General features: G+C 36.9%; 1 protein-coding gene across 7 annotated transcripts in view; it reads left to right on the top strand.

Annotated features, from left to right (window-relative positions):
* LOC132279918 (uncharacterized) overlaps window positions 1-24,892 on the top strand; it is a 33,469-nt gene extending 8,577 nt beyond the window's left edge. For all 7 annotated transcript variants that reach the window (XR_009471432.1, XR_009471429.1, XR_009471431.1 and 4 more), the window contains 2 exons: window positions 24,280-24,376; window positions 24,723-24,892. Coding sequence is in view for 1 of the 7 variants with exons in the window: in XM_059781987.1 (XP_059637970.1) it covers window positions 24,280-24,321 (42 nt within the window). In the remaining 6 variants the exon portion in view is untranslated. The remainder of the gene's footprint in view (window positions 1-24,279; window positions 24,377-24,722) is intronic.
* The last annotated feature ends 1,896 nt before the right edge of the window (window positions 24,893-26,788 follow it).

Below are 26,788 nucleotides of genomic sequence, written 5' to 3'. Positions count from 1 at the left end.
GCCATGTAAAAGGAAAAAGAATTCTTGGAAGCCTTTTATCGAACACTTGGCGGGCAGCCCCAATTTCTTGCCTTGAAAACTTTGATTTCTTCTCCAAATAAGTGCAAACAATATGGATAATCACTAAATGGAATTGGTTTTGGGATGATAAGGGATATATATATATATATATATATATGGGATGGGTGCGAGCCCAGACTAGACTGTTCCTACTTGGGTGCCAGTCCCGTGACTTTTCTAAAATCTAGTCTGGAAATTTATCTGCAAATTGGAGAGACCTATCAATAGGACGAATTTGTCTCTGATAGATACGATAACCTAGAAACCTGATTTTAGTTTGAAATAACGTGATTTTTGTAGCAGAAAGAACGAGACCATTCTTTTGAATTGTGGCCAGAAACGATTTCAAATGTTTCCAGTGTTCATCAATTGACTTGGAATAAATAAGCACATCATCAATATAAACAATGGAAAAATGACTATAAGGATTGAAAATATCATTCATGATATTTTGGAATTCACTAGGAGCATTTTTCAATCCAAAGGGCATTACTTTCCATTCATAATGACCAAATGGAGTAGTGAAGGCAGTTTTGTATCGATCTTTCTTTCGAAGGCGAATCTGCCAAAATCCTGACTTCATATCGAATTTGGAGAAAATAACTGCTTAACTAAGGCGACTAATAAGATTTTTTTTATTGGGAATAGGATACCTAATCCATTCTAAGACCTTATTGAGAGGCTTGTAATTGATAACTAGACGAGGAACACCTCTTTTTATTTCAGAGTTTTTCTGGACATAGAAAGTTGGACATGACCAAGGAGACTTGCTCTTTTAAATGATATTTTTCCGTAAAAGATCAGAGATTTCTTGTTTGCAAAATTCCATGACTTCAGGGCTCATTTGGATAGGCCTTGCTTTAGTGGGAATGTGCCTTCTCTTAAAGCCTTTAATATAAGGTAACTTCACAGAATGTCTTTTTTGTGCCAAAAAGCAGTTGGAAGATCAGAATAAACTGTATTTTTAATTTGTTGTTCAAAATCTTGAATTTTTGTTTGGAGCAATGGATCAGCTAACTGATTATCAATGCGTTTCTAAGTAACTTCTTCTTTTAAAAACATTAACTGCTGAGTTTTACTTTGGAGCAGATTTATTGATTTGGACACAGAGAAATCAATTATAGATTTTAATTCTTTCCTGAAAGGTGGACTAAGGAACTTAAACTGAACTTCATGTCCAATCCTTCATTATCAGTAGTAAAGGGATAGAGGAGGTAGATGAATGGAACTCCTAATATTAGCTTATCAGTCGTATTTTTTACCAAGACAAATGATGTTTTGAAACATACATTGTTTTGGCAAATATGAGCTTTAGATAACTTATATTTTATGTCCATTTTACTACCATTAGCTGAGCTGAACCGTTCAGAGGTTTTCTCATAGTATTTAGTTGGTATGAGACATTCCTGAATGCAATTAAGATCAGCTCCAGTATCTATCAAAGCAACGACTTCAAGTTTGAAATCTTTGTTGATGATAAGAGTAACTTTAGCATACCATTTCTGGAATGAAATGTGATTTAAAGTCTGGAGTTTTTCAGAAGATTCAGAATATTTGGAATGTTTTGAAGCCACCGAATGAGCAGAGGTTGCTTCATCAGAGGATCCAGAAGATTCTTTTCCTGTGAAGGAAAAAGCAGGATTTTGTTTTAATTCTTGAATATTATTTTTCATAACTTGGTTATCTGTCTTGAGATTTTTAATCTCAGTTTTTATTATGTTAATTTTTGTTTGACGGTCTTGAATGGTGACTTCTTTTGGTTTGTTATTAAACCTTTCCAAAGTTTTATATAGACTAAAATTGGGTTTACTAATTGTTGGGGCTTCAGGTTCTAAGTTGCCTAATAATATCTTAAGTTTTTTAAGATATAGGGTTTTTAACTTAGGATCATCAACCTTACTAATTAAATCAATAAGTAGATGTTCTTGTTTATCATTTTTTGTGAGGACATAAAGTGACTTATTAGGATTGCAGCAACTATCCTTACATCCTAATGTAATATTGGGAGAACTAGGAGAAGCATTAGATGACTGGGGGGAGGAACCAACTTCTGGATCACTACTACTATCATCAGTATCTTTTAACTAAAGAATTTGGTAAATGGATTCTTTTATTTCACTAGGGATTTGTAACTGAATGATTTTTGTTTTTGCATAGCAATCTTTTGCAAAGTGACCTAGACGACCACATTTGTGACATTTAACTTTGCTAATATCTGTGGTAGCGGGGGTATTCTTTTTCTTAAAAACCTTTTTACTAAATTTCTTTTTAGGTTTAGGCTTTTGAGAATAATATTCATTTTTTGGAAAGACTGGTTTCCTGTTTTTGTAATGCCTAGGGTAACTTCTGTAACTTTTCTATTGTGATTTGGGGTTTTGTCTAGAAGGAGCTATGGGTGGAAGACCATATTGTTCACAAAAGGTTCCCATTTCATATTTAGCTCTTTTCCTATCATCTTGCAACTGGTTACTAATTTTCATGTCAAGACACATCCTTAATCCTTCCTTTTGAATTAGGCTGATGATATTGCGATATGTGAGAGTATCATAATCAATGTTACCTGTGGCTTTACTAAAGGTATCTCTAATCTTATGAGCAAAGAGGTTAGGTAATCCATTAATGAATTTTTCTTTCCAGTATGGTTTGTTACTATCATCTCTCATCATAACTCTAGATAAAAATACATCTTTATACCATCTAAAATCGCTCATGGTTGGACAAGAGAGATTGGTAAGCTGGTCATGTATTCTGGAGGTGATGTTACTTGGAGTACCTATAAAATGGTCAACTATGGTATAAACAAGGGTATTAAGACCATCAGGAACGGCACGGCCTATGGCTTCATCAAAAATGGGAAGGCCATCATTATCTTTTTGAATAACATTTTTTATTTGTGTTCGAGAATCTTCAGTTAGATGTTTCTCCCACCAAGATTTCAACATCCCTGAAAATCCTGAAGCAAAAAGATCAACTATTTCGGGTTGACTAAGATTATGTGTAGTAACATAGTTATTAGCCACCATGGAAATATGGCTGAGTTTGTTAAGAATTTCCTGTTCTGATAACCCATCAATATTCCATTCATAAAGTTTATCAGAAGAGATAGAAAATTGATTTTGAATGTTTCTTTTTTCATATTGAAGATCAGGAGGTGTTGGCCTGGAGTACCAATTTTTTGTAAGATTAGTGGGATTAACGCGTTTATTAACTAATCGATTAATTTCTAGGTTAAAAAAGGCATGTTTTATTTGCTGGATATCAGAGGGGTAACTAGAGGTGGAAGAAGGACTATCAGACTCATCAGTATTATGGATAACAGTGATTGTCTTGTCTTCTTTAATAGCTTTGCCTTTCTCCATTGTTTTGAGAAGGGTCTCAATCTAGAGAATGACAGAAGGATCCAAAAAGGCTTTGGGGAGGCCCTTTCGCTGTGTAGGCATAGAAATAATGGGTGACTCAAGTGGGGTTGAAATAATGGGAGGAATGGTAGGTGGAGTAAGAGAAAGTTCAATTTTATCAAGTTGAGTCCCAATAGTATGTAAATATTGATTAGTAAAGTTATTTTGTTCAATGATTTTTCGTGTGTCGTTATCAGTGATTGTGGTAGTGACTTTTAAAGGAGAGGCTGTAATTTCTATTCCCATGTGATCTAAGATTACTGAGTCTAGTGGAGGATGAGAGGAGGAAACTATTGATTTATCTGGTTTTTTCCATTTGGCTTTTGTTAATACATTGACTTGATTATGACAGTTTTCGAGATAATAAAAAAACTTGATTTCTATTCGATGTCCTATCATGAATCTTTGCCAATGACGAAGAACTTTATCACGTTCTTTCTCATTATGTGACTGTCTGAAGAGTTTCCTTTTAAGCTTATTTTCTGGAGAGGAATATTCATCATGTAACTTGGAGAGATTATATTTGAAAGTTTTACTAATAGTATTTAACGAAGGATCTATTGGGTTAAGGTTACCAATGAAATTAGAAGGTGAAGGGGAATTAGGTGCTGACTGAGACTTGTTATTGGCTGGAGGAGTTTGCTCATAACAAGGATGACTAACTTGTTCTTCGATGTGAATGCCTTTTAACTTAATGTCTTTGGACTGAGGATTAAGTTTGGAATTCTTTCTTGCAAGAGGAGGGATTGCTTTACTATCTTTGTCAATATCTTGTCTAGAGGAAGTAGAAGGACGAGAGTGAGTTAGAAGGCGTTGTTCATCAAAACTTATTCTGACTGTTCCGTCAATATATTCCTGGACTCTATCAAGACTGCAAATATCTATTTGTATTTTAACTGGATGGTTTTCATTCTCAAGAATCCATTCGTTTGGTAAAGAAATATCTTTCCAAGCAATAGTTTTCTTGAGTTGAATATTAGCATCAGAAGAACTACTCTTAATTAATAGAGTGTGTCCTTTAGCATCTTTCTTCATTACTTTTATGTTGAGATTAGTTCCTCTTGTCTTATAATAAATCCGATATATAAGACCTAGAGGCTGTGATCCAGGGAGCATTCTATAACCAGAAGTTTTAATATTAAGGGCTAAGGCCTTTAATAAGTGAGGATCAGTTAAACTGAGTGTTAGATCTGGATAGCAATTAAAATGAACTGGACCATTACAGAGACTGATTTCTACTATCCCTAAGTGGCTATCATCATAATCTAGGAATCTAGCATCTCGGAGAGCTAAGAGTACTGAGGCATTGAGACCAGCACCACCAAATGGATTAATGGCAACTTGGACCAAACCTATGTGGATGAAATTGGATCCACGATCTTTATGTCTCTTGATTGCTTTAATAGTGAGTAACTGGCATTTTTCATGTTCTCTGGATAAGGAGTAGATTTGTTCTACTGTTTTAACTGTGTAGTCACTAAGAAAAGTTGATTTAAAGAAATTAGTTTTGTAGATTTCTCTGGTTGGAATACGGGGAATACTCCAGTCACTAAAATCTAAACTAATATCTTCAACTTAGTATTCTTCTTCATTAACTATGTTTGGAATTGGTGGAGGTAGGCTAGTTCTGGATCTAGAACTCATAGAATTGGAAGACCTGAATAACCTATTCATGGTTACTTATCTTAAACTATCGCTAGTTGGTTGACTGGGTAAAACATACTATTTTCATGATTCTCTCAAAGTGGTATCTAAATCCTATCCATGCGCTCATCCGCTCATGCCATCCCGCTCAGGCCTCACTGGGTCTTACTGTTTGGCTCGGGTCTTATTGTTTGGATCTGGACTTACAGGAAGGAGTAAGAGTACAATGATATGAGAATCAATAAACAGAATGAATTTAAACAGAACAACCAAACAAGATAAATAAGAGAGAAGACACAGAATACATTTGAAATAGCGTAATTTTTGTAGCAGAAAGAACGAGACCATTCTTTTGAATTGTGGCTAGAAACGATTTCAAATGTTTCCAGTGTTCATCAATTGACTTGGAATAAATAAGCACATCATCAATGTAAACAATGGAAAAATGACTGTAAGGATTGAAAATATCATTCATGATATTTTGGAATTCACTAAGAGCATTTTTCAATCTAAAGAGCATTACTTTCCATTCATAATGACCAAATGGAGTAGTGAAGGTAGTTTTGTATCGATCTTTCTTTCGAAGGCGAATCTGCCAAAATCCGGACTTCATATCGAATTTGGAGAAAATAAGTGCTTGACTAAGGCGACTAATAAGATCTTTTTTATTGGGAATAGGATACCTAATCCATTCTAAGACCTTATTGAGAGGCTTGTAATTGATAACTAGACGAGGAATACCTCTTTCTATTTCAGAGTTTTTCTGAACATAGAAAGCTGGACATGACCAAGGAGACTTGCTCTTTTTAATGATCTTTTTCCGTAAAAGATCAGAGATTTCTTGTTTGCAAAATTCCATGACTTCAGGGCTCATTTGGATAGGCCTTGCTTTAGTGGGAATGTGCCTTCTCTTAAAGCCTTTAATATAAGGTAACTTCACAGAATGTCTTTTTCTGTGCCAAAAAGCAGTTGGAAGATCAGAACAAATTGTATTTTTAATTTGTTGTTCAAAATCTTGAATTTTTGTTTGGAGCACTGAATCAGCTAACTGATTATCAATGCGTTTGTAAGTAACTTCTTCTTTTAAAAACATTAATTGCTGAGTTTTACTTTGGAGCAGATTTATTGATTTGGACACAGAGAAATCAATTATAGATTTTAATTCTTTCTTGGAAGGTGGACTAAGGAACTTAAACTGAACTTCATGTCCAAAAGGTCGAGTAACTAATCCTTCATTATCAGTAGTAAAGGGATAGAGGAGGTAGATGAATGGAACTCCTAATATTAGCTTATCAATCATATTTTTTACCAAGACAAAGGATGTTTTGAAACATACATTGTTTTGGAAAATATGAGCTTTCGATATATATATATATAGTAGGGTAGAAGGAAGAAAGGAAATTTGGATGATGGGTTTTCTAATGTATAGGTGAATGGTTTATGGACAGTGGGGTAGTAATGGTAATGATGAGCAATGGGATGGAATATGTTGAATTGGGTGTATGGAATTTAGTACTGAAGTAAAGGAACTTATAGGCTTTTATAGATGAGGTGAGGAAGATGGAACTTGTATTGGGTTTAGGAATTGGTTTGTACTGGGTTAGAGAAGGAAAGTAATGGGTAAGGTGGTATAGGTATAATGGCAGTAAATTTATTGAGGGGGTATGCTACCGACATAATCTTTCTTTTTTTTTTTTCTTTTTTTTTTTTTTTTCTTTGTTTTTACCTGGGTGACGATTGCCCATGGGCCGGGCGATCGATCGCCCGGACCTGCTTACCTGCTTCCTTTTTCTCACACTCGGGCGATGGTCGCCCATGGGTTGGGCGATCGATCGCCCGGACCTACTTTTAGTCCGAAAATGCTTCTCACTTGGGCGATGGTCACCCCAAAGCCGGGCGATGGTTTGCCCTCTCTTGCTGCTGATCCGAAACAAAAAAATTTTTAGAAAGCAAACTTCAAACGGCCATAACTTTGTCATCGGGAGTCCGTTTTGGACGAATTTTTTTTTTCATTTTGGGTATTTTTTCGAGATCTATGCCATGCAAACTGCCGTAGGTCGAAGTTTGGACCCAAAAAAATGCTTCGTTCTGCTCCAATCATCCTTTTTTTTTTTCCTTGAATGCCATGAAATTTTTTTTCGAAACAAGCATGACTTGTAAACCTGCACAAGTAACTAAAAGCACTACAAATCAAATTAAATCCTCCTAATCTACTAAAACAATAGATAAAATTTAGGAGAGAGAAAAAATACAAAAGCAAAAATAAAAATCTTATCTACACTTCCTACATTTAACGTCGATAGGCGACGTGATACCTGGATGATTAAGTGGAGTAAATGGGATCCATCAAAGTGACAGATTCAACTCCTTCTGTAGGCACAGAATCTTCAATGTACAACTTCAATCTCTGACCATTTATTTGTAGTGTCTTGCCTTTCTTTGGGTCAAAAATAGTGATAGCCCCGTGAGGGGTTACCGTTTGAACTTGGTATGGACCATCCATCGTGAGCGCAATTTCCCTAGAAATAGCTTCAGCTTGGAGTTGAACAACCAGACTTTGTTACCTGGCTCGAAAGATTTTCTCACAATGTGTTTATCATAGAATGCTTTGGTTCTAGCTTTGTAAATTTTTGCGTTTTCATAAGCATCATTGCGAAGTTCTTCTAATTCACTTAGCTGTAACTTCCTCTTAGACCCTGCTTGACTCATGTCAAAGTTTAATTTTTTCACGGCCCAAAAAGCTTTATGTTCAAATTCCACAGGTAAATGACATGCTTTCCAGAAGACTAAGTGATATGGCGACATCCCAATTGGTGTCTTGAATGCTGTACGATACGCCCATAAAGCATCATTGAGACGTAATGACCAATCCTTTCGATCCGGTCGAACCGTCTTCTCAAGGATATGTTTGATCTCGCGATTTGAAATCTCTACTTGACTGCTTGTCTAAGGGTGGTAAGAAGTACCTACCTTGTGAGAGATGGAATATTTCTGAAATAAGATTCAAAGAAAGCGATTACAAAAATGCTTTCCACCATCGCTGATTACTGCCCTTGGCATTCCGAACCGACTAAAAATATTGCTCTAAAGAAATTCAACCACTACCTTGTGGTCATTAGTCGTTGTTGCCACTGTTTCTACCCACTTGGAGACGTAATCCACCCCTACCAAAATATACTCCTTGCCATGTGACATCGGGAATGGCTCCATGAAATCAATGCCCCAGACATCGAAAATTTCAATAACTAGAATTGAGGAGAAAGGCACCATGTTTCTTTTTGTAATGGTTGTGATACCCCTCGGATCCGAGACACGGGTTGATCAGGCCCAGGCCCAAACCCGAGAGAAATATCAAACAATTAATATGTAATTCGAGCACAGACGACAAAATGAGTTAAGAAATAAAGTTTGAGCTGAAAGAAACTAACATAAAATCCTCAAAATATAATTATTGAAATCCATTAAATCCAAACTCCAAGACTCCATCAGTTTACAACTCGGGAATCCATCCTTAGTGGACCCCTAATAAACTCCAAGCTGTATGAAAGTAAAACTAAAGATAGAATCCAAATTTAACATCTGGAAAGAAGTCCTACATCGTCGGTAGAGTGAATAGAAACCTCTGCTCAGCACGAACACGTCTAAGTCTGGAATTATTGTGCACCTGAAAAATAGAAGTGGGTCAGGCCCACGCGCAAGTTTTATACTACTACAATCCAAACAGAGGCCCGATATGCATGTACACCCTAAACAATTCAACAATAGCTAATAGTCCGTAAATATATATATATATAGTCACACTGAAGGACTCTCACTGGACTACAGGCGGTCTCAACCTGAATAGAGGTAACATGCTAAAACGCATACGAAGTGGGCATGTGTACCTAGGCCTAAACAAGGTACACCTCCAACCATCGTATCCAGTTATGCATCCCAACGCATATACACTCCCTAACCATCGATCCTGAGACTCAAGCTCATATCGAGGTACCATAATAATAATAAATTTAAATCCCTTCAAAATCCATAGTAGTGCCGCTCAACTAGTTGTTGCCATGACACTATAAATCCATAAGATTTAACTTTTAGTTAAACCATTCGTTAATCTAGAGTAGGTAGGTTTTGGTATTTTGAATCCAAACCGTCCCTAGTATGCCACCGTCCCATACCGATGCATACAGCATACTCCAATCATCCAGCAATTGATAAAGCATTGACAATATAAATAGCAATATCAACTATTCCATACAAAGCATACTAGAATATATTAATAAACATGCTTAAATAAAACCACCAGTTGATAAAGCATTGGCAGTATAAGTATCAATATCAACGACTCCATACTAAGCATATTAGGGTACATTAAGAAACATGCTTAAATAAAACCACTACACAGCAGCCATTATTTGTCCACGCAAACAGTAACTATCCATACCAAAATGCTCCCAGTATCCATATAATGGACAAGGCCTAAATAGAGTTTATATCACTTTATTCCATGGCTTGCATAACAAACATAAGCAATTTATCTTACATTTAAATTACATATGCAACAACTGATGCACTAACTACTAAAACTTTAGTCATCAATTAATCTTTAGCGAAGTGTAAATTCCTAGCATGTTTTCCATACCACGATTATATAACTAGCAGTGGCCAAGCCCTCACAGAAATCTCCAACCTAAATAAGAATTTAAAATATCCAAATCCATTCAATCTGCGAGATATAATAAATTCCATACTGTTTTAACGATTAATACTCCGTGTTCAATTTCACACCCTTCTATCCTTTAAGACTTTAATCTCACTTTGGACATCCTCTAAAACATCCCTTACAGTATGTATTCTCCTAAAAAAATCATAGAATTTCAACCACCATGAAGTTTCCATACTGAAAATTGAAAAAAAACACAAACAGAACGTAAAAATACTAAAGGAACCAACATGGAGCAGGCTCCAAGATCTTGGAGCCGCCTCCAAGTGCCTTGGAGCCGCCTCCAAAGGCTTTGGAGCAGCCTCTAATCCTAAAAAAGCTGGCTCCCTCCAAGGGGGAGCCGGCTCTCTCCCTCTCTGCTTCGTCTTTTCGTCTTCCCTCTTTTTCAGACGCCTTCTGCGACTACTCTGCCCTATGTTATGGTTTCCAGAAGTCTTAATCTCCATCCCAGTAGACTCCCCAGTCCATGTTTAAGTCTTTAATAAAACCCATACATAAGTTTAAGCAGAGAATTAAACAAGCAAAAATCACGTGTTAACAGTTTAAGCAAGCATGCAACCATACTGTTTTAATTCAAGTTCTAACATAAACAAATAACGTTTTAATAATTCAATCAACCCTAGAATTATTTAGGAATGCAAAGAACACGAAGCCTAAGGGAGAGAATAAGGATAGAACTTGCCTTACACCGACGTTCGTCTATATTTTTCGGCGAATCCTTTGTGAATTCTCAGTTTTCCTTCCCAGCCATCTCCAAGCTTTCTGTGTTTTACTATGGCGTAATATTGTTTTAAAACCCTAAGCAGACATCTTAGACGAGTATTTATAGGACACACTAGCCCCAGGCTCAGTTAAACCCTCATACAATTTACTCGGCCCATAAAACCTAGGTTATAATCCAATGCCGGCTGAACTGAAATCTGTAAACCTAATTTAACTCTATGTGTGCAACACTAAACAGACACGTTAATGCAAAACAAATGATGAAATACAATGAAATAAAGCCACAATTAAATATTAACTTAAACAAGTAATACAATTAATTCAAATAATACTAAGTAATTCAAATTAAAACAAATAATCACAATTAGGGCAAATACATCAAGCAAGTCAGGAAAATAACAATTAATCATTTAAAAATTTCAAGTAAATAACGAATGAAATTCCAAGACTATCCTTTGTAAAATTAGGGGTATTACATTCTTCCCTCCGAACAAAAGGAATTCCGTCCTCGAAATTCGCTCTTACCTTCTCAAAATATCAGAAAACTGCGAGCGAATGCCATCCTCCTTTTCCTAAGTGGACTCAGCCTCATTGTGGTGACTCCACTGAACACAAACTAATGGAATAACCTTGTTACGAAGGATTTGATCCCGACGGTCGACAATACGACACGGTGGCTCCAAATAAGTTGCATCCGGCTGCAACTCAATTTCCCCAACATCGATATGCTGATACCGACCTTCATCTCGCAGAAAGTTCTGCAACATGGAAACATGGAACACATTATGGACGCGATCCAAGTTATCCGGAAGTGCCAACCGATAAGCAGCAACTCCAACATGATCCGTAATCATGAATGGACCAACAAACCGCGGTGACAACTTCCCTTTCTTCCCAAAGCGCATGATACCTTTCATAGGAGACACTTTGAGTAGAATCTGATCCCCAACCTGAAACTCCAAAGCACGAGTGCGACGATCAGCATAGCTCTTCTGCCTACTTTGAGCTATCTTCTCAGAAGTATCCTTGATGAACTCAGGACCCAAGAATCTGCTCTCACCAACCTCCATCCAATAAACAGGCGATTGACACGGTCGGTCGTATAATGCCTCAAATGGTGCCATCCCAATAATCTTCTAGAAACTATTGTTATAAGTAAACTCTACAAGTGGTAAGTAATCCTCCCAATGGCCCTTGAAGTCAAGAACACAGGACCAAAGCATATCCTCCACAATTTGGTTCACCCTCTCAGTCTGTCCATCAGTCTGAGGATGATAAGCAGTACTAAGGTGTAACTTCGGTCCCAAAGCCTGCTAGAAACTCTTTCAGAATCCAGACACAAAGCTCGAATCCCTGTCCGAGATAATAGACAATGGAATGCCGTGCAACTTCACAATCTCTGAAATGTAAAGCCTCGTCAACTTCTCTGAATTGTAGTCAGTGCGAATAGGTAAGAAGTGAGCTGATTTAGTCAGTCTATCCACAATGACCCAAATGGAATTGTGCTCCTTGAAGGAATTTGGCAAACCTTCTACAAAATCCATAGAAATGCTCTCCCATTTCCACTCCGGTATCAGTAGTGGCTGCAAAGTTCCTGGCGGTCTCTAATGATCAATCTTGACCATCTGACAAGTACTGCATTATGAGACAAAAAGAGCAATGTCCCTCTTCATACCTGCCCACCAAAACCGTCGCTTCATATCCTGATACATCTTGTCGCCTCCCGGATGAACATAGAACTCAGAGTGGTGCGTCTCAGTCATCACATCCTTCCTCAAATCATCAGCAGAAGGTACCACTAACCGACCCTTGTACCGCAAACCTCCATCGGCCCCAACATAGTAGAATGGAACCTCTCCGGAAGCTATCTCTGCAACTTTGTCGATACACTGTTGATCGGTGAGTTGTGCTTGTAAAACCTTGCGAATGATGGAAGGTGTAACCACCATACAAGCCATAAAAGTGTCTGACAACTTATCTACATTCTTTAAAGCATTCCACTTAGTGGTGAATAAGGCAGAAAGACTACTAACAGGTCGGTGACTGAGTGCATCCGCCACCACATTCACTTTCCCTGGATGGTACTGTATAGAGAAATGATAGTCTTTCACAAACTCCAACCATCTATGCTGCCTCATATTCAGCTCCTGCTGAGTGAACAAGTACTGCAGACTCTTGTGATCACTAAATAACCTGAAGGACTCACCCAACAGATAATGCCTCCAAATACGTAAGGCAAAAACCACAGCTGCCAACTCTAAATCATGTGTTGGATAATTAAGCTCATGAGGCTTAAGTTTTCGAGATCCATAAGAAATCGGTCGCTCCTCCTGCATCAAAACACATCCAAGACCCTGCAACGAAGCATCCGTGTAGACAAGATACTCCATCCCGCTCTGTGGAGTAGCCAAAACCGGTGCAGAAGTCAACTTCCTATTCAGCTCATCAAAAGCTCGCTGACAGTGCTCATCCCACATGAACTGTACACCCTTCTCAGTCAGATGAGTGAGTGGTCTTACTATCTTAGAGAACCCCTGGATTAATCGATGATAATATCTTGCCAAATCGAGAAAACTCTAAATCTCGGTAGGTGAAGTAGGCTGTCCCCACTCTACCATAGCTAAAACCTTGGCTGAATCAACTGCTATCCCCTTTTCTGACACCACGTGACCCAGAAACTTCACTTCCCGCTGCCAAAATTCACACTTCTCGAACTTGGCATATAACTGGTGCTCACGAAGCGTCTGCAAGATTATGCGAAGATGTCTAGCATGGTCGTCCTCAGACCTAGAATAGATCAAGATATCATTAATAAAGACAATGATAAACAGATCCAAATAAGCCCGAAAGACTCTGTTCATTAAATCCATGAACACCGCAGGTGCATTAGTCGTCCCAAACAGCATGACACAAAACTCATGAGAACCATATCTCGTGAGGAACGCTGTCTTAGGAACATCCTACTCCTTAACCCGAAGTTAATAATATCCTGACCGCAGATCAATCTTAGAGAAATAGGTAGCTCCCTTCAACTGATCAAACAAGTCATCAATCCTGGGTAAATGATACTTGTTACGAATTGTAACCTTGTTTAACTCCCTGAAATCTATACACAGACAAAGCGAACCATCTTTCTTCTTCACAAACAAAACTTGTGCTCCCTAGGGTGAAGTACTTTGGCTGAAAAAAAACCCCTGGCTGAGTAGCTGCTGAATCTGATCCCTCAGCTCGCGCATCTCTACCGGTGCCATTCCATACGGTGCCCTAGCAATAGGCGTAGTGCCTGGAGCTAAATCTATTACAAAGGCGATCCCGCGACTAGGTGGCAACCCTAGAATCTCCTGAAATATATCCGGAAAATCCTGTACAATTTGTATACTATCCAATGATACAGTAGTTGTCCCTTCCTCCGTCTCCTACTCTATTCGAAACAAATAGGTGCTAGTGCCCCCGTTAAAACGTGGCATAGAAATGACGTAAACATCCTGACTAGGTATGGTAACCACAATAGACTCATCCAAAATAAATAACTTGAGCATGGCAGTGATAACCAATCCATCCCAAGTATCACGTCATAAGTGTGCATGTCCATGACAAACGATTGGCTAGAAATCTGAGTCTATCAATATCTAGTGTCACAGGCACATCACTCTCATGAAAAATGACAGTATTGCCCAACAATGTAGAAATATCCAGAGGTCTACTGCATCTGTGTGTCACCAACCAATCCATGAAAATCCCATGTTTCTAAATACTCCGTAGAGCAAAACACATACGACAAAACAAAATGCTCCACAATCACCCATTATTTTTAGATTATTGTTTTATCCTGGGAATATCTCCTTCTAAACCAGACCTACTATATTGATTTACACAAGTTCATTTATAAACTCATTGGTAATCGTCCTGTCTCAACGCAATGTTCATACAAGTGATTAGCTGTCTGCCTGTTCAAAAACCAATCACTTTACGGTGATCAATCACTTATTATCACAACATACACATGCCAATACAGTTAAATAAAACCAAATGTGTATAAATCCAAACATATTATCACCAACCACAACAAAGATAGCCAAAACCGCTAGTTCACTTTATTAAGAACCTTTCCAAACCTTAACTGTCAAACCAATAACCGTAAGGTGATCTTAGCATAATCCTAGTGTACGTGATTAAATCCGTACTACATTCTTACTAATACCTCCACCACTACTAGTAATTATGAGTACCCTTAAAGAAAACAGTCATCCTTGAATGCCGGTGCCCCTCATCTCGGATGCTCCGGTATCTCCTCCATCCTTATCTTCTTCGGGGTCTTCCTCTCCGCTTGGCTCAGCTTCGAGCACCACCGAAGTTGTGTTAGGTCCACAATATGGTGGCCAATCCCGCACACAAGAAACTCTCCTTGCCTTGTACTCCAAAGCAACCCCTATTGGAATCAACTCCCTGGTCTCCAATTCCGCCTTCTTGATCGGCCTTCGTAGGGGAATTACTGGAGTAACCTTCCTCGGCCTTGGGCCTTTCTTTGCTTTCATAGCGGCCCTCATCCTCTTCCTAGTTCCAAACATTCTGCAATTACAGAATAAACTTGACATCAGTAACTTCTAAACAAACCGTAACGGAATACGACGAATCCTAAACTTAAGCTCTAAACAAGAGAACGCTACGCGGAAGACTTATACAATAGAATCCTAGAGACACTTGAACCTGGAGTGCTCTGATACCAACTGTGATACCCCTCGGATCCGAGACACGGGTTGATCAGGCCCAGGCCCAAACCCGAGGGAAATATCAAACAATTAATATGTAATGCGAACACAGATGACAAAATGAAGTTAGGAAATAAAGTTTGAGCTGAAAGAAACTAACATAAAATCCTCAAAATATAATTATTGAAATCCATTAAATCCAAACTCCAAAACTCCATCAGTTTACAACTCGGGAATCCATCCTTAGTGGACCCCTAATAAACTCCAAGCTGTATGAAAGTAAAACTAAAGATAGAATCCAAATTTAACATCTGGAAAGAAGTCCTACATCGTCGGTAGAGTGAATAGAAACCTCAGCTCAACACGAACACGTCTAAGTCTAGAATTGTTGTGCACCTGAAAAATAGAAGTGGGTCAGGTCCACGCGCAAGTTCTATACTACTACAATCCAAATAGAGGCCCGATATGCATGTACACCTTAAACAATTCAACAATAGCTAATAGTCCGTAAATATATATATATATATATATAGTCACACTGAAGGACTCTCACTGGACTACAGGCCGGTCTCAACCTGAATAGAGGTAACATGCTAAAACGCACACGAAGTGGGCATGTGTACCTAGGCCTAAACAGGGTACACCTCCAACCATCGTATCCAGCTATGCATCCCAACGCATATACGCTTCCTAACCATCGATCCTGAGACTCAAGCTCATATTGAGGTACCATAATAATAATATATTTAAATTCCCTTCAAAATCCATAGTAGTGCCGCTCAACTAGTTGTTGCCATGACACTACAAATCCATAGGATTTAACTTTTAGTTAAATCATTCGTTAATCTAGAGTAGGTAGGTTTTGGTATTTTGAATCCAAACTGTCCCTAGTATGCTACCGTCCCATACCGATGCATACTCCAATCATCCAGCAGTTGATAAAGCATTAACAATATAAATAACAATATCAACTATTCCATATTAAGCATACTAGAATATATTAACAAACATGCTTCAATAAAACCACCAGCTGATAAAAGCATTGACAGTATAAGTATCAATATCAACTGCTCCATACTAAGCATATTAGGGTACATTAAGAAACATGCTTAAATAAAACCACTACACAGCAGCCATTATTTGTCCACACAAACAGTAACTATCCATACCAAAAGTATCCATATAATGGACAAGGCCTAAATAGAGTTTATATCACTTTATTCCATGGCCTGCATAACAAACATAAGCAATTTATCTTACATTTAAATTACATATCTAACCACTGATGCACTAACTACTGAAACTTTAGTCATCAATTAATCTTTAGGGAAGTGTAAATTCCTAGCATGTTTTCCATACCACGATTATATAACTAGCAGTGGCCAAGCCCTCACAGAAATCTCCAACCTAAATAAGAATTTAAAATATCCAAATCCATTCAATCTGCGAGATACAATAAATTCCATACTGTTTTAACGATTAATACTCCGTGTTCAATTCCACACCCTTCTATCCTTTGAGACTTTAATCTCACTTTAGACATCCTCTAAAACATCCCTTACAGTATGTATTCTCCTCAAAAAATCATAGAAATTCAACCACCATGAAGTTTCCATATTGAAAATTGAAAAAAAACACAAACAGAACGTAAAAATACTAAAGGAACCAACATGGAGCAGGCTCCAAAATCTTGGAGCCGCCTCCAAGTGCCTTGGAGCCGCCTCCAAAGGCTTTGGAGCCACCTCCAATCCTAAAGGAGCCAGCTCCCTCCAAGGGAGAGCCGGCTCTCTCCCTCTCTTCTTCGTCTTTTCGTCTTCCCTCTTCTTCAGACGCCTTCTGCGACTACTCTGCCATATGCTATGGTTTCCAGAAGTCTTAATCTCCATCCCAGTAGACTTCCCAGTCCATGTTTAAGTCTTTAATACAACCCATACATAAGTTTAAGAAGAGAATTAAACAAGCAAAAATCACGTGTTAACAGTTTAAGCAAGCATGCAACCATACTGGTTTAATTCAAGTTCTAACATAAACAGATAACGTTTTAATAATTCAATCAACCTTAGAATTATTTAGGAATGCAAAGAATACGAAGCCTAAGGAGAGAGTAAGGATAGAACTTGCCTTACACCGACGTTCGTCTATATTTTCCGGCGAATCCTTTGTAAATTCTCAGTTTTCCTTCCCAGCCGTCTCTAAGCTTTCTGTGTCTTACTATGGCGTAATATTGTTCTAAAACCCTAGGCAGACATCTTAGACGAGTATTTATAGGACACACTAGCCCTAGGCTCAGTTATACCCTAATACAATTTACTCGGCCCATAAAACCTAGGTTATAATCCAATGCCAGCTGAACTGAAAACTGTAAACCTAATTTAACTATATGTGTGCAACACTAAACAGACACGTTGATGCAAAACAAATAATGAAATACAATGAAATAAAGCCACAATTAAATATCAACTTAAACAAGTAATACAATTCATTCAAATAATACTAAGTAATTCAAATTAAAACAAATAATCACAATTAGGGCAAATACATCAAGCAAGTCAGGAAAATAACAATTAATCATTTAAAAATTTCAAGTAAATAACGAATGAAATTCCAAGACTATCCTTTGTAAAATTAGGGATATTACAATGGTGCCCAACCGTTGACATCGATCACAGGCCTTGGCAAACTTGTGAGCATCTTTGAACAAGGAAGGCTAAGTTAGACCATTCTGAAGGATCTTTGTTGCTGTCTTCTTTCCACTACAAGCATGTGACAAAATTTCAGAACACTAGGAATTTCATTATCTGGTACACAACGACGAATAATTTGGTCCGAGCAGTACTTATATAACTGTGGATCCTCCCTATGGTAATATTTCACTTGAGAGAAGAACCTGTCTTTCTCATGTTTGGTCCAATTAGACGGAATTCTTCTGGATGCCTTCCAGTTTACAATATCAGCATACCATGGTGGATTCTCCTTCTGAAGTTGAAATAACTGTTCATCTAGGAATGAATCATGCAATGGAAGAGTACACGATGAATCTACCAAAATTCTGGATAAGTGGTCTGCCACCACATTTTCTGAACCCTTCTTGTCTTTGATTTCTAGGTCGAATTCTTGTAGTAATAGAATCCACCTAATCAACCTTGGCTTGGTGTCCTTTTTGTTGAGTAAATGTCAAAAAGCTGCATGATCAGAAAACACAATAACTTTGGAACCCAACAAATAAGAGCGAAACTTGTCTAAAGCAAAGACCACTGCCAATAATTCTTTTTCAGTAGTGGTATAGTTCAATTGTGCCTCTGTTAAGATCTTGCTTGCATAATAAATTACTCTTGGCAATTTCTCCATTCTCTGACCCAAGACGGCGCCAACTGCATAGTCTGATGCATCACACATAATCTCAAAAGGAAGAGACCAATCTAGAGCCTACATTATGGGTGCAGAAGACAGTAAAGAGCGAAGTTGCTCGAATGCCTTTAGACACTTTTCATCAAAGTGAAAAGGAACATCTTTTCCCAATAAATTGCATAATGGCCTTGTGAGTTTACTGAAGTCTTTGATAAAACGTCTGTAAAATCCTGCATGGCCGAGGAATGATCGCACTTGTTTCACCGATGATGGGGGAGGAAGATTAGAGATAAGATCGACCTTAGCTTTGTCTACTTCAATTCCTCTTTTGGATATTATATGGCCAAGGACAATTCCTTCTTGCACCATAAAGTGACTTTTCTCCCAATTTAAGATTAAATTCTTCTCTTTACATCGTTAAAGAACAAGCACTAAATTCTCCATGCAATTATCGAACGAAGGCCCAAACACCGAGAAGTCATCCATAAAGACTTCTAGAAAATTTTCAATTATATCAGAGAAAATAGCCATCATGTATCTCTGAAAAGTGGCTGGTGCATTACAGAGTCCGAAAGGCATACGGTGATAGGCAAAAGTACCATATGGACAAGTGAAAGTTGTCTTCTCCTGATCGTCAGGATGAATGGCAACTTGATTATATCCAGAATACCCGTCCAAGAAGCAATAAAATTTCTTCCCTGCCAGCTTCTCCAATATTTGATCAATAAAGGGGAGAGGAAAGTGATCCTTCCATGTCTTGGAATTCAATTTGCGGTAATCTATGCACACTCGCCAACCTGTAGTAATGCGTTGGGGAAGTAAAGTACCTTCAGAATTTTTCACCACAGTGATCCCAGATTTCTTTGGAACCACTTGAATCGGGCTCACCCATTGACTGTTTGAAATTGGGTAAATAACGCCTGCATCAAGTAACTTGACTACTTCCTTTTTCACCACCTCTTTCATATTTGGATTTAACCTCCTTTGTGCTTCTCGCGAAGGTTTAGAATCTTCTTCTAAGAAAATCCGATGCATACATACTAAGGGATCAATCCCTTTTAGATCAGCCACACTCCAGCCAATAGCTTCTCGATGGTTGGCTAGTACTTCTAATAATTTCTCTTCTTGTACGTCTGATAGCTTTGCTAAAATAATTACTGGAAGAGTACTTTCTGGCCTAAGAAATGCATATTTCAGATGAGAGGGTAACTGCTTCAGCTCTAGCTCTAGCGGACACTCCAAAGATGGTATAGGTGGTTTACTTGACAATTGTGGAAGTGGCTCAATAGGAATCTTCCATGGTGGAGTGTTGTGCATACTCGCTACATCAAGCAGGGCATTCACCTCTTCAATACTTTTCTCAACATCAAATGACTCGGCATCAAAGTAAGACATGCATGCTTTCAGTGGATCTTTTATCAATGCAAATGGGGTCATCTCTTCAACACATTCATCGATGGCATCGACTAGAAAAAAATCGTTATTATCTGAAGGGCATTGACTGGTATTGAAAATATTTAAGCGCACCTTCATATTACCAAAAGATACGTCCATGACGTCTGTTCTACAATTTATGCTCGCATTTGCTGTTGCAAGGAAAGGACGACCAAGGATCACATGAATGTGCCTCTTTAGTTCTGGAATGGGCTCGGTATCTAGCACAATAAAGTCAACTGGGAAGTAGAATTTATCTACTTTGATAATCACATCTTCGATGACACCATGAGGTTGTTTGGTTGACCTATCTGCCAATTGGAGAATAATGGAAGTAGACTTTAATTCTCCTAATCCAAGTTGCAAGTAAATCGAATAAGGAAGAAGGTTTACACCGGCACCCAAATCTAAGAGAGCTCGCTCTACTTGATGATTCCCTATTGTGCATGAAATTGTTGGAGCGCCTGGATCTTTGAATTTTGGAGCAGTGCAGTGTTGGATTATGGAACTGACTTGCTCAGTTAATAGCACCTTCTTAGGAACATGGCTATTTGAACGCCTCTTCTGAGTACACATATCTTTCAGAAATTTAGCGTAAGCTGGAATTTGTTGAATTGCATCAAGCAATAGGAGATTAATCTTCACATGTTTGAACATCTCCATTATGTCTTGAAGTTTGCTTGCTTACTTTGCCGCCTTTGATGTTTCTTGTAGTCTCTAAGGGAATGGCACAACGACATGCCTTTGTTCAAGAGATGGCTCAATAGTTAGAGGTACTTCTTATGCTTTTTCATTACGCTCTTTTTTCTCTTCAAGTCTTTTCTTCCATTTTTCATCCTTCTTTGCTTCCTCTTCTTCCACCTTGTTTTCAACTCTCTTACCACTTCTCAGAATAGTAATTGCTTGCACTTGTTCATGGTGAACTTCTTGGCTAGTAATGTCATCAATTATACGCACACCTCTTGGATTAGCTACTGGTTGACTAGGAAGCTTGCCATCCTCTCTTCTGTTCAAGGCTTGAGCTAGTTGGCCAACTTGAGTCTCTAACTTGGCAAGGGATTGAGAATGAGACTGCACAAGTTGATTAGTTGGTTTTAACTGCTTTGCCATCATTGCCTCGAGCATTGATAAGAATTGTTGAGGTTGACTGAAGGCATTCATAGGAGTGAATCCTTGAGGATTTGAAGTCTAAACTGGAGATTGAAAATTGCCTTGCACTTGAGGTACTTGAGGTGGATGAGCTGATGTCCCTGTGGCTGGATTTCTCCATGAGAAGTTAGGATGGTTTCTCCAAGTTGGATTGTAAATGTTTGAATACATATTATTCCCTTCGGGCCTTCCATATGTAGCATTAACTTGCTCTTGTGGAATTTCTGAATATTGAGATACACTTAGACAAATGGACACATGGTGAGTTGGACTGGAACAGAAAGAACACACTTCAAAGCCTTGAACATTAGTTGCAGGAGGGGTACAATTTGACTGTAAATCATCAATTGATCAACCTTCTTGGTTAATGCCTCAATTTGGCTCACTAGCCCTTGATTTATTCCTGTTTCATTCACACTTTCTGCTCTCCTCAATATGGTGTGAGGTCTTGCTACTGGAGGTAAGACATGTTGTGTAGAATTATCAGATATATTTTCAAAAAGCTACCATGCTTCCTCTACACTTTTCAACATAAAATTTCCACCACAAGAGGCATCCACCATATATCTTTGTGCCTCATTGAGCCCCTTATGAAAGAAATTGACAAGCTGCCATTTTGGTATGTCATGATGAGGACACTTCTGAAGGAGGTCTCTGAATCTTTCCCAAGCCTTATGAAAAGGCTGGTCAGGCCCTTGAGCAAAACGAGTAATAGTATCTCGATATTGAGTAGTTCTCACCATGGGAAAGTACTTATTTAAAAACTTTTGTTGCAATTCAGCCCATGTAGTGATGGTGTCGGCTGTCAATGAATTAAACCAGTCCTTGGCCTTGTCCTTCAATGAAAAGGAGAAAAGGTGTAGCTTGAGCACATCATCGTCAAAACTCTGGATTTTTATTGTTCTGCACACCTCTGCAAAGTCATCCAAGTGCCGGTATGGATCATCTTTTGATAGGCTGTAAAAAGAAGGCAGTAACTGAAGAGTACTGGCCTTAATTTCGTAGTGAGGGGCCCTCACTTGAGGATATCGAACTGCAGATGAAGAGTTGTATGCACCTGGTTCGTAATGATCCTTTCAACAGCAAACTGCTTCTGCAATTGGTAAATCATCCGCCATCTTTTATTTCTTCAAGTTTCTGAGAGTTCTTTCAATTTTTGGGTCTAACGGAAGCTGAGGGAGTGACAAAGAACGTCTACCAAGCATATAATGTCACCTACAATAATTAAAAGAAAACAATATCAAAATAAAGAAAGAAATTAAATTAAATTAAATTAAAATCCTAAACTAAGATCCTAATTGAAATTAATTGTAGAATTTAATATTATCTGTCAAGAATTAAAACAAGTCCTCGGCAACGGCGCCAAAAATTTGTTGTGAGATTTATATGTACCACTCGTAAGTGCACGAATCTTTGCAAATATGATTTACTTGTAAGGGTGTTGTACCCAAGGGACTTATGTAAATTAAGTTTGTCAATAGATTTCTTAAATTCTAAAATTAACTTGAAAGTAGGATAATTGAATTGTGATGATTAATTCTAAATTAACTAAATAGAAAATAAAATAAACTAAAGAACAATGATTAAATATGATGTAGAAAATAGAGAGAGAGGACTAGGGGTATGATTTCACCACTAACGTTGCACCACCAGTCAATTGCATCAATTTATTGGAGATATATCATATAACATGCACAGGGAATTAATTATGGCTACAAGCACATATTAATTCAGTTAGAAAATAATATAATTTTAAGTTAAGCATGGACTATCTTCGATTGGTATAAATCATCTACCTATCTACTTTACTCTAGGGTGTAGCATGGTCTATCTTTTCTAGGCATAATCCATCAAATCTCTAACATTATATTCAGATAAATACCATTGTGTAATTATCTCATTCACAACTACAAGAAGTGAATTAGTTGTATTCAATCACAAGATTAAAATATCTAAGACATGATAGAAAAATATTTGTAATTGAATTAAAACTTTAAAACCGATTCTTACTGAAAATTTAACTAAAAACCCTATAGATTACACAATCATGCATAATAAAAATTGTTCTCCAATAATTAAATACAATCAAACCAGTGTGCTAAGCTAGGGCTACATCACAACCCTAACAAAGCGTTTAGCCAAGCATGATTGGAGTGAAATTCTTCATGGTTGAGGAAGACATCTTCACCGCCATGGATCGATCTCTTCTTTCTTCTGACTGCTCCTCTCTGATCTCAGCCTCAAGCTCCTTTGTATGATCCTTCAATGTTGTAGAGGATCCCTTTTAAATAATAAAAGATCATCCCTAAAGTTCCCTTTTTTCATATAGGAGACATACATAGAAATTCTGTCGAATAAAGACTCCCAAAATTCGTGCAGACTTCTAGGCCAATTTTGACAAGGTAAACAGCTGTTTTAGGGAAAGCTCGTGAAACACAAAATTGTAGCTCTTCGAATTTCCTATCAACTTTCGCAAGAATTTAGCTGTTTTGACACTCGAGGAGAGAGATACAGCCAGATTATCAAAATGGGTTAAAGTTACCAACTTTGGCGACAAATCCTATTTTGGAGAATGATTTTTCCTTTTCTTCTTCTTTCCATTCTCATCAACTTGTAGCTTCTTTTGGACTATTTTCTAAGTATAATTAGATTTGGATTTTCAAAATTGCTAAAAGTCATCTTGTAAAGCTCATAATTACTGGTGTTGACTGATTTTACAATTAAAGCCCTGAAATAAATAAAAACAATAAAACAATGTAAAATCACAAATAAACTATTATTAAGAGAATAAAACATACGAATAGAGGGGCTAAAATGTATAACATTCAGCACCTAACAATATGAAACTAGAAAATAATAATTGTTGGTTTCTAATACGTTAAATGTTTTATTTCTAGGTTATATATAGAGAATGATGACTTGGTACATAAACAAAGATGAAACTCAATTTGCATATAACAGAGTTGATATTGAGCTTCTCCTCATCAATTTGCAACTCTGTTTAAAGACACGTCCATTGAAAAAATATTTTTTTATGGATGTCGTGTCTAATGCATACAAATTTTAATCTTCTCATCATATATTTCTTCATTGGCTGCAGGGCTTCCTTTTTTGTGCATTTGACGTGTCTGGCATTGGTTGATTTGGTTTCTCATTGGGGATGGCATGGGATAATCTTCTACTACTGCTGTCTTCAGGTGAGAAGTGAGATAAACTGCATGCAATTTTTGCATTATTTTTTTGTTAACATGATGTGTAGATAAACTGCATGTAAGCCTTTATTCACTTTCTGCAATAGAAAATATAGTTATAGTGTGTCGAAATAATGAAAAGGTATTCATACAGATAATAAAGAGCAGGCCACAACAGAATCTTAGGTTGGACTTGCTTGATGTTGATGATGACACCTCTTGGCTCATTCTGTTATTTTTGTGATCTGATTGTTTCCTTCTTCTATTTGGGACTTATTTGATGCATAATTGTTGTTTGTATTAATTCGAATACTAGTTATTGGTTTCTAATACGTTATATGTTTAATTTCAGGTTGCTCGTAGAGAAGGATGATACTTGGAGGATATACATAGTCTCTCCCTTTTTTTATCTTTTTTTTTTTTTTTTTAAACGATTTGATGAGACATTAAAAATCTTTTATTTCCCTTGTTATTGAGACATAGCTACACTAATAAATGCATTGTAATTGCTTCTTTTCTTTTCTTTTTTCTTGACTTTGTTGTGAATTGAGTTTATTTGATCAAAATTTTGGTTTATGAATGGATTGACCTTGATTATAAGAATTTGAATTTTAATATATTGTTATATCATTTTTTTAAAAAAAGAGTGTCATTTTTGGCGGCGTTTATATTTGCTGTAATATATTTTTCATATATGGCAGCAGATACAATTGCTGTCCCTATCGCGACACAGGTTATGACAACAAATACAAATGCTACCTATAAATGCTGCCAAGTAGCTATAGCAACATTTTTTTTTTTTTTACTTCTAACAGCAAATAAAATTGTTATTAAAGACTATAATTGTTGTAGTGTCAAAAATCCCAAATTAAACAATCTGAGCCCAAATCAATAGACGCCCACGTCCTTTTTTATTTTTCTAAAATTCTTCCAATTTATTATATTTTTTTATTTTTTTATTTTTATTTTACAAATAAGCAAAATATTATCTCTGGAAAATCATTTTACATCCCCTGAAAACCCAATAATTTATTTCAAAAGCTACCACTTTACCGGAAAAAAGAAGCTATCAAAAATGAAAATTTAAAATTTTTGGTGGATGGACTGTATTAATAAAATTTTAACCACATTTTCAACTCAATATCATTCTGAAAATCGTATTTTCATCATCTCCAATACAGACATTTAATTGTGGGCTTTCAGGAGATGTAAAAAAAAAAAAATTACTATAGCATTTAACAAAATTAACACTTTAACAAAATCTAAGTCTAAGAAGTTCCAAATTAACAATAGCCTAAAAACTAAAAAGGAATAAAATGGATAAAATTACAGTAACAGAGCATTAAATTATACCATGGTTGAGTCTAAGTAAAAGATTTAAAAACAGAGAATAAATTAGAGAGAGAAAAACTTATCTGGTTTTTTTTTCAGAACTTAATTTGCATTTTTTCCAGATTCAAAGAAAGGGACATGACTGACTTTCACACGTCCTTCAAACATGTCACTATATATAATTATCACTTCTTCTCGTTAATATCAACCATATTAAAGAGGTTTATCTAATTATCAAACTTAATTCTATATATATATATATATATATATATATATATATATATAATAACAAAAATATTAAAAAGACCAAAAAAATTATGATTTTTGAAGTTAAAACACACCTTGAAGGATGGAGGTAGAGTGGAGGAGCTTGATTTCAAAACAAAGGTCGTCGGAAGTAGAATAAAGTCATCTTTGCATAATTTTAGAAAAACAATAAAATTTTGCTTATAGATGCCCAAAGGAAAATATAATTTGCATATTTGTCTGGGTTCGGATTATGGACATAACTCAATTTTTAATAAACTTTGGGCTGGCCCAACCCAACCCAATTTTGGATTCAGATTGGGTTGGGACCAGTCTGGATTGGGGCTGACCATGTTGCCGGGTTAAAAATAAATAATTTAAACATCACTAAAAGGAATAATAGAATTTTAGGTATAATAATTGCTCACTAAGCCAAGCCCAGCCTGCAAAGATAGTGGGCTGAGAGTCGAACATAGATTTTCAAAAATTGTGGGCCGAAGGCTGTGGTCACATTGCAGAAGACTTGGATTGACACCATGGCATACCGCCCGAAACCAATCCGACCAAATTCTATGAATAATTAAGGGTATGTTTGGTATATCGGGAAAAAAAAAGAAAAGATAACATTAGTTAGGAGAGAAAAGAAAAGAAAGGAAATGATAGTGTTAGTTACTTGTTGTGTTTGGTTGGTTAATAAATGAAAAGAAAGAAAATGATACTAATCATGTTTGGGGAAAGAAAGGGAAAGAAACTAATGTTATGAATTTAAAATCATATCCTTTTTTCATAGAATTTTTCTCTTATAGATATAAGAGCAAATTTAGTATTAACAAAATTTCA

The sequence above is a fragment of the Cornus florida genome, unplaced genomic scaffold, assembly GCF_030987335.1.
Source record: "Cornus florida cultivar Cherokee Brave unplaced genomic scaffold, ASM3098733v1 CherokeeBrave_3.0.0_Hap2_Chr10, whole genome shotgun sequence".
NCBI classification, from domain to species: domain Eukaryota; kingdom Viridiplantae; phylum Streptophyta; class Magnoliopsida; order Cornales; family Cornaceae; genus Cornus; species Cornus florida.
The sequence above is the reverse complement of the archived record's forward strand: the minus strand, read 5'-3'. Positions and strand labels throughout refer to the sequence as shown.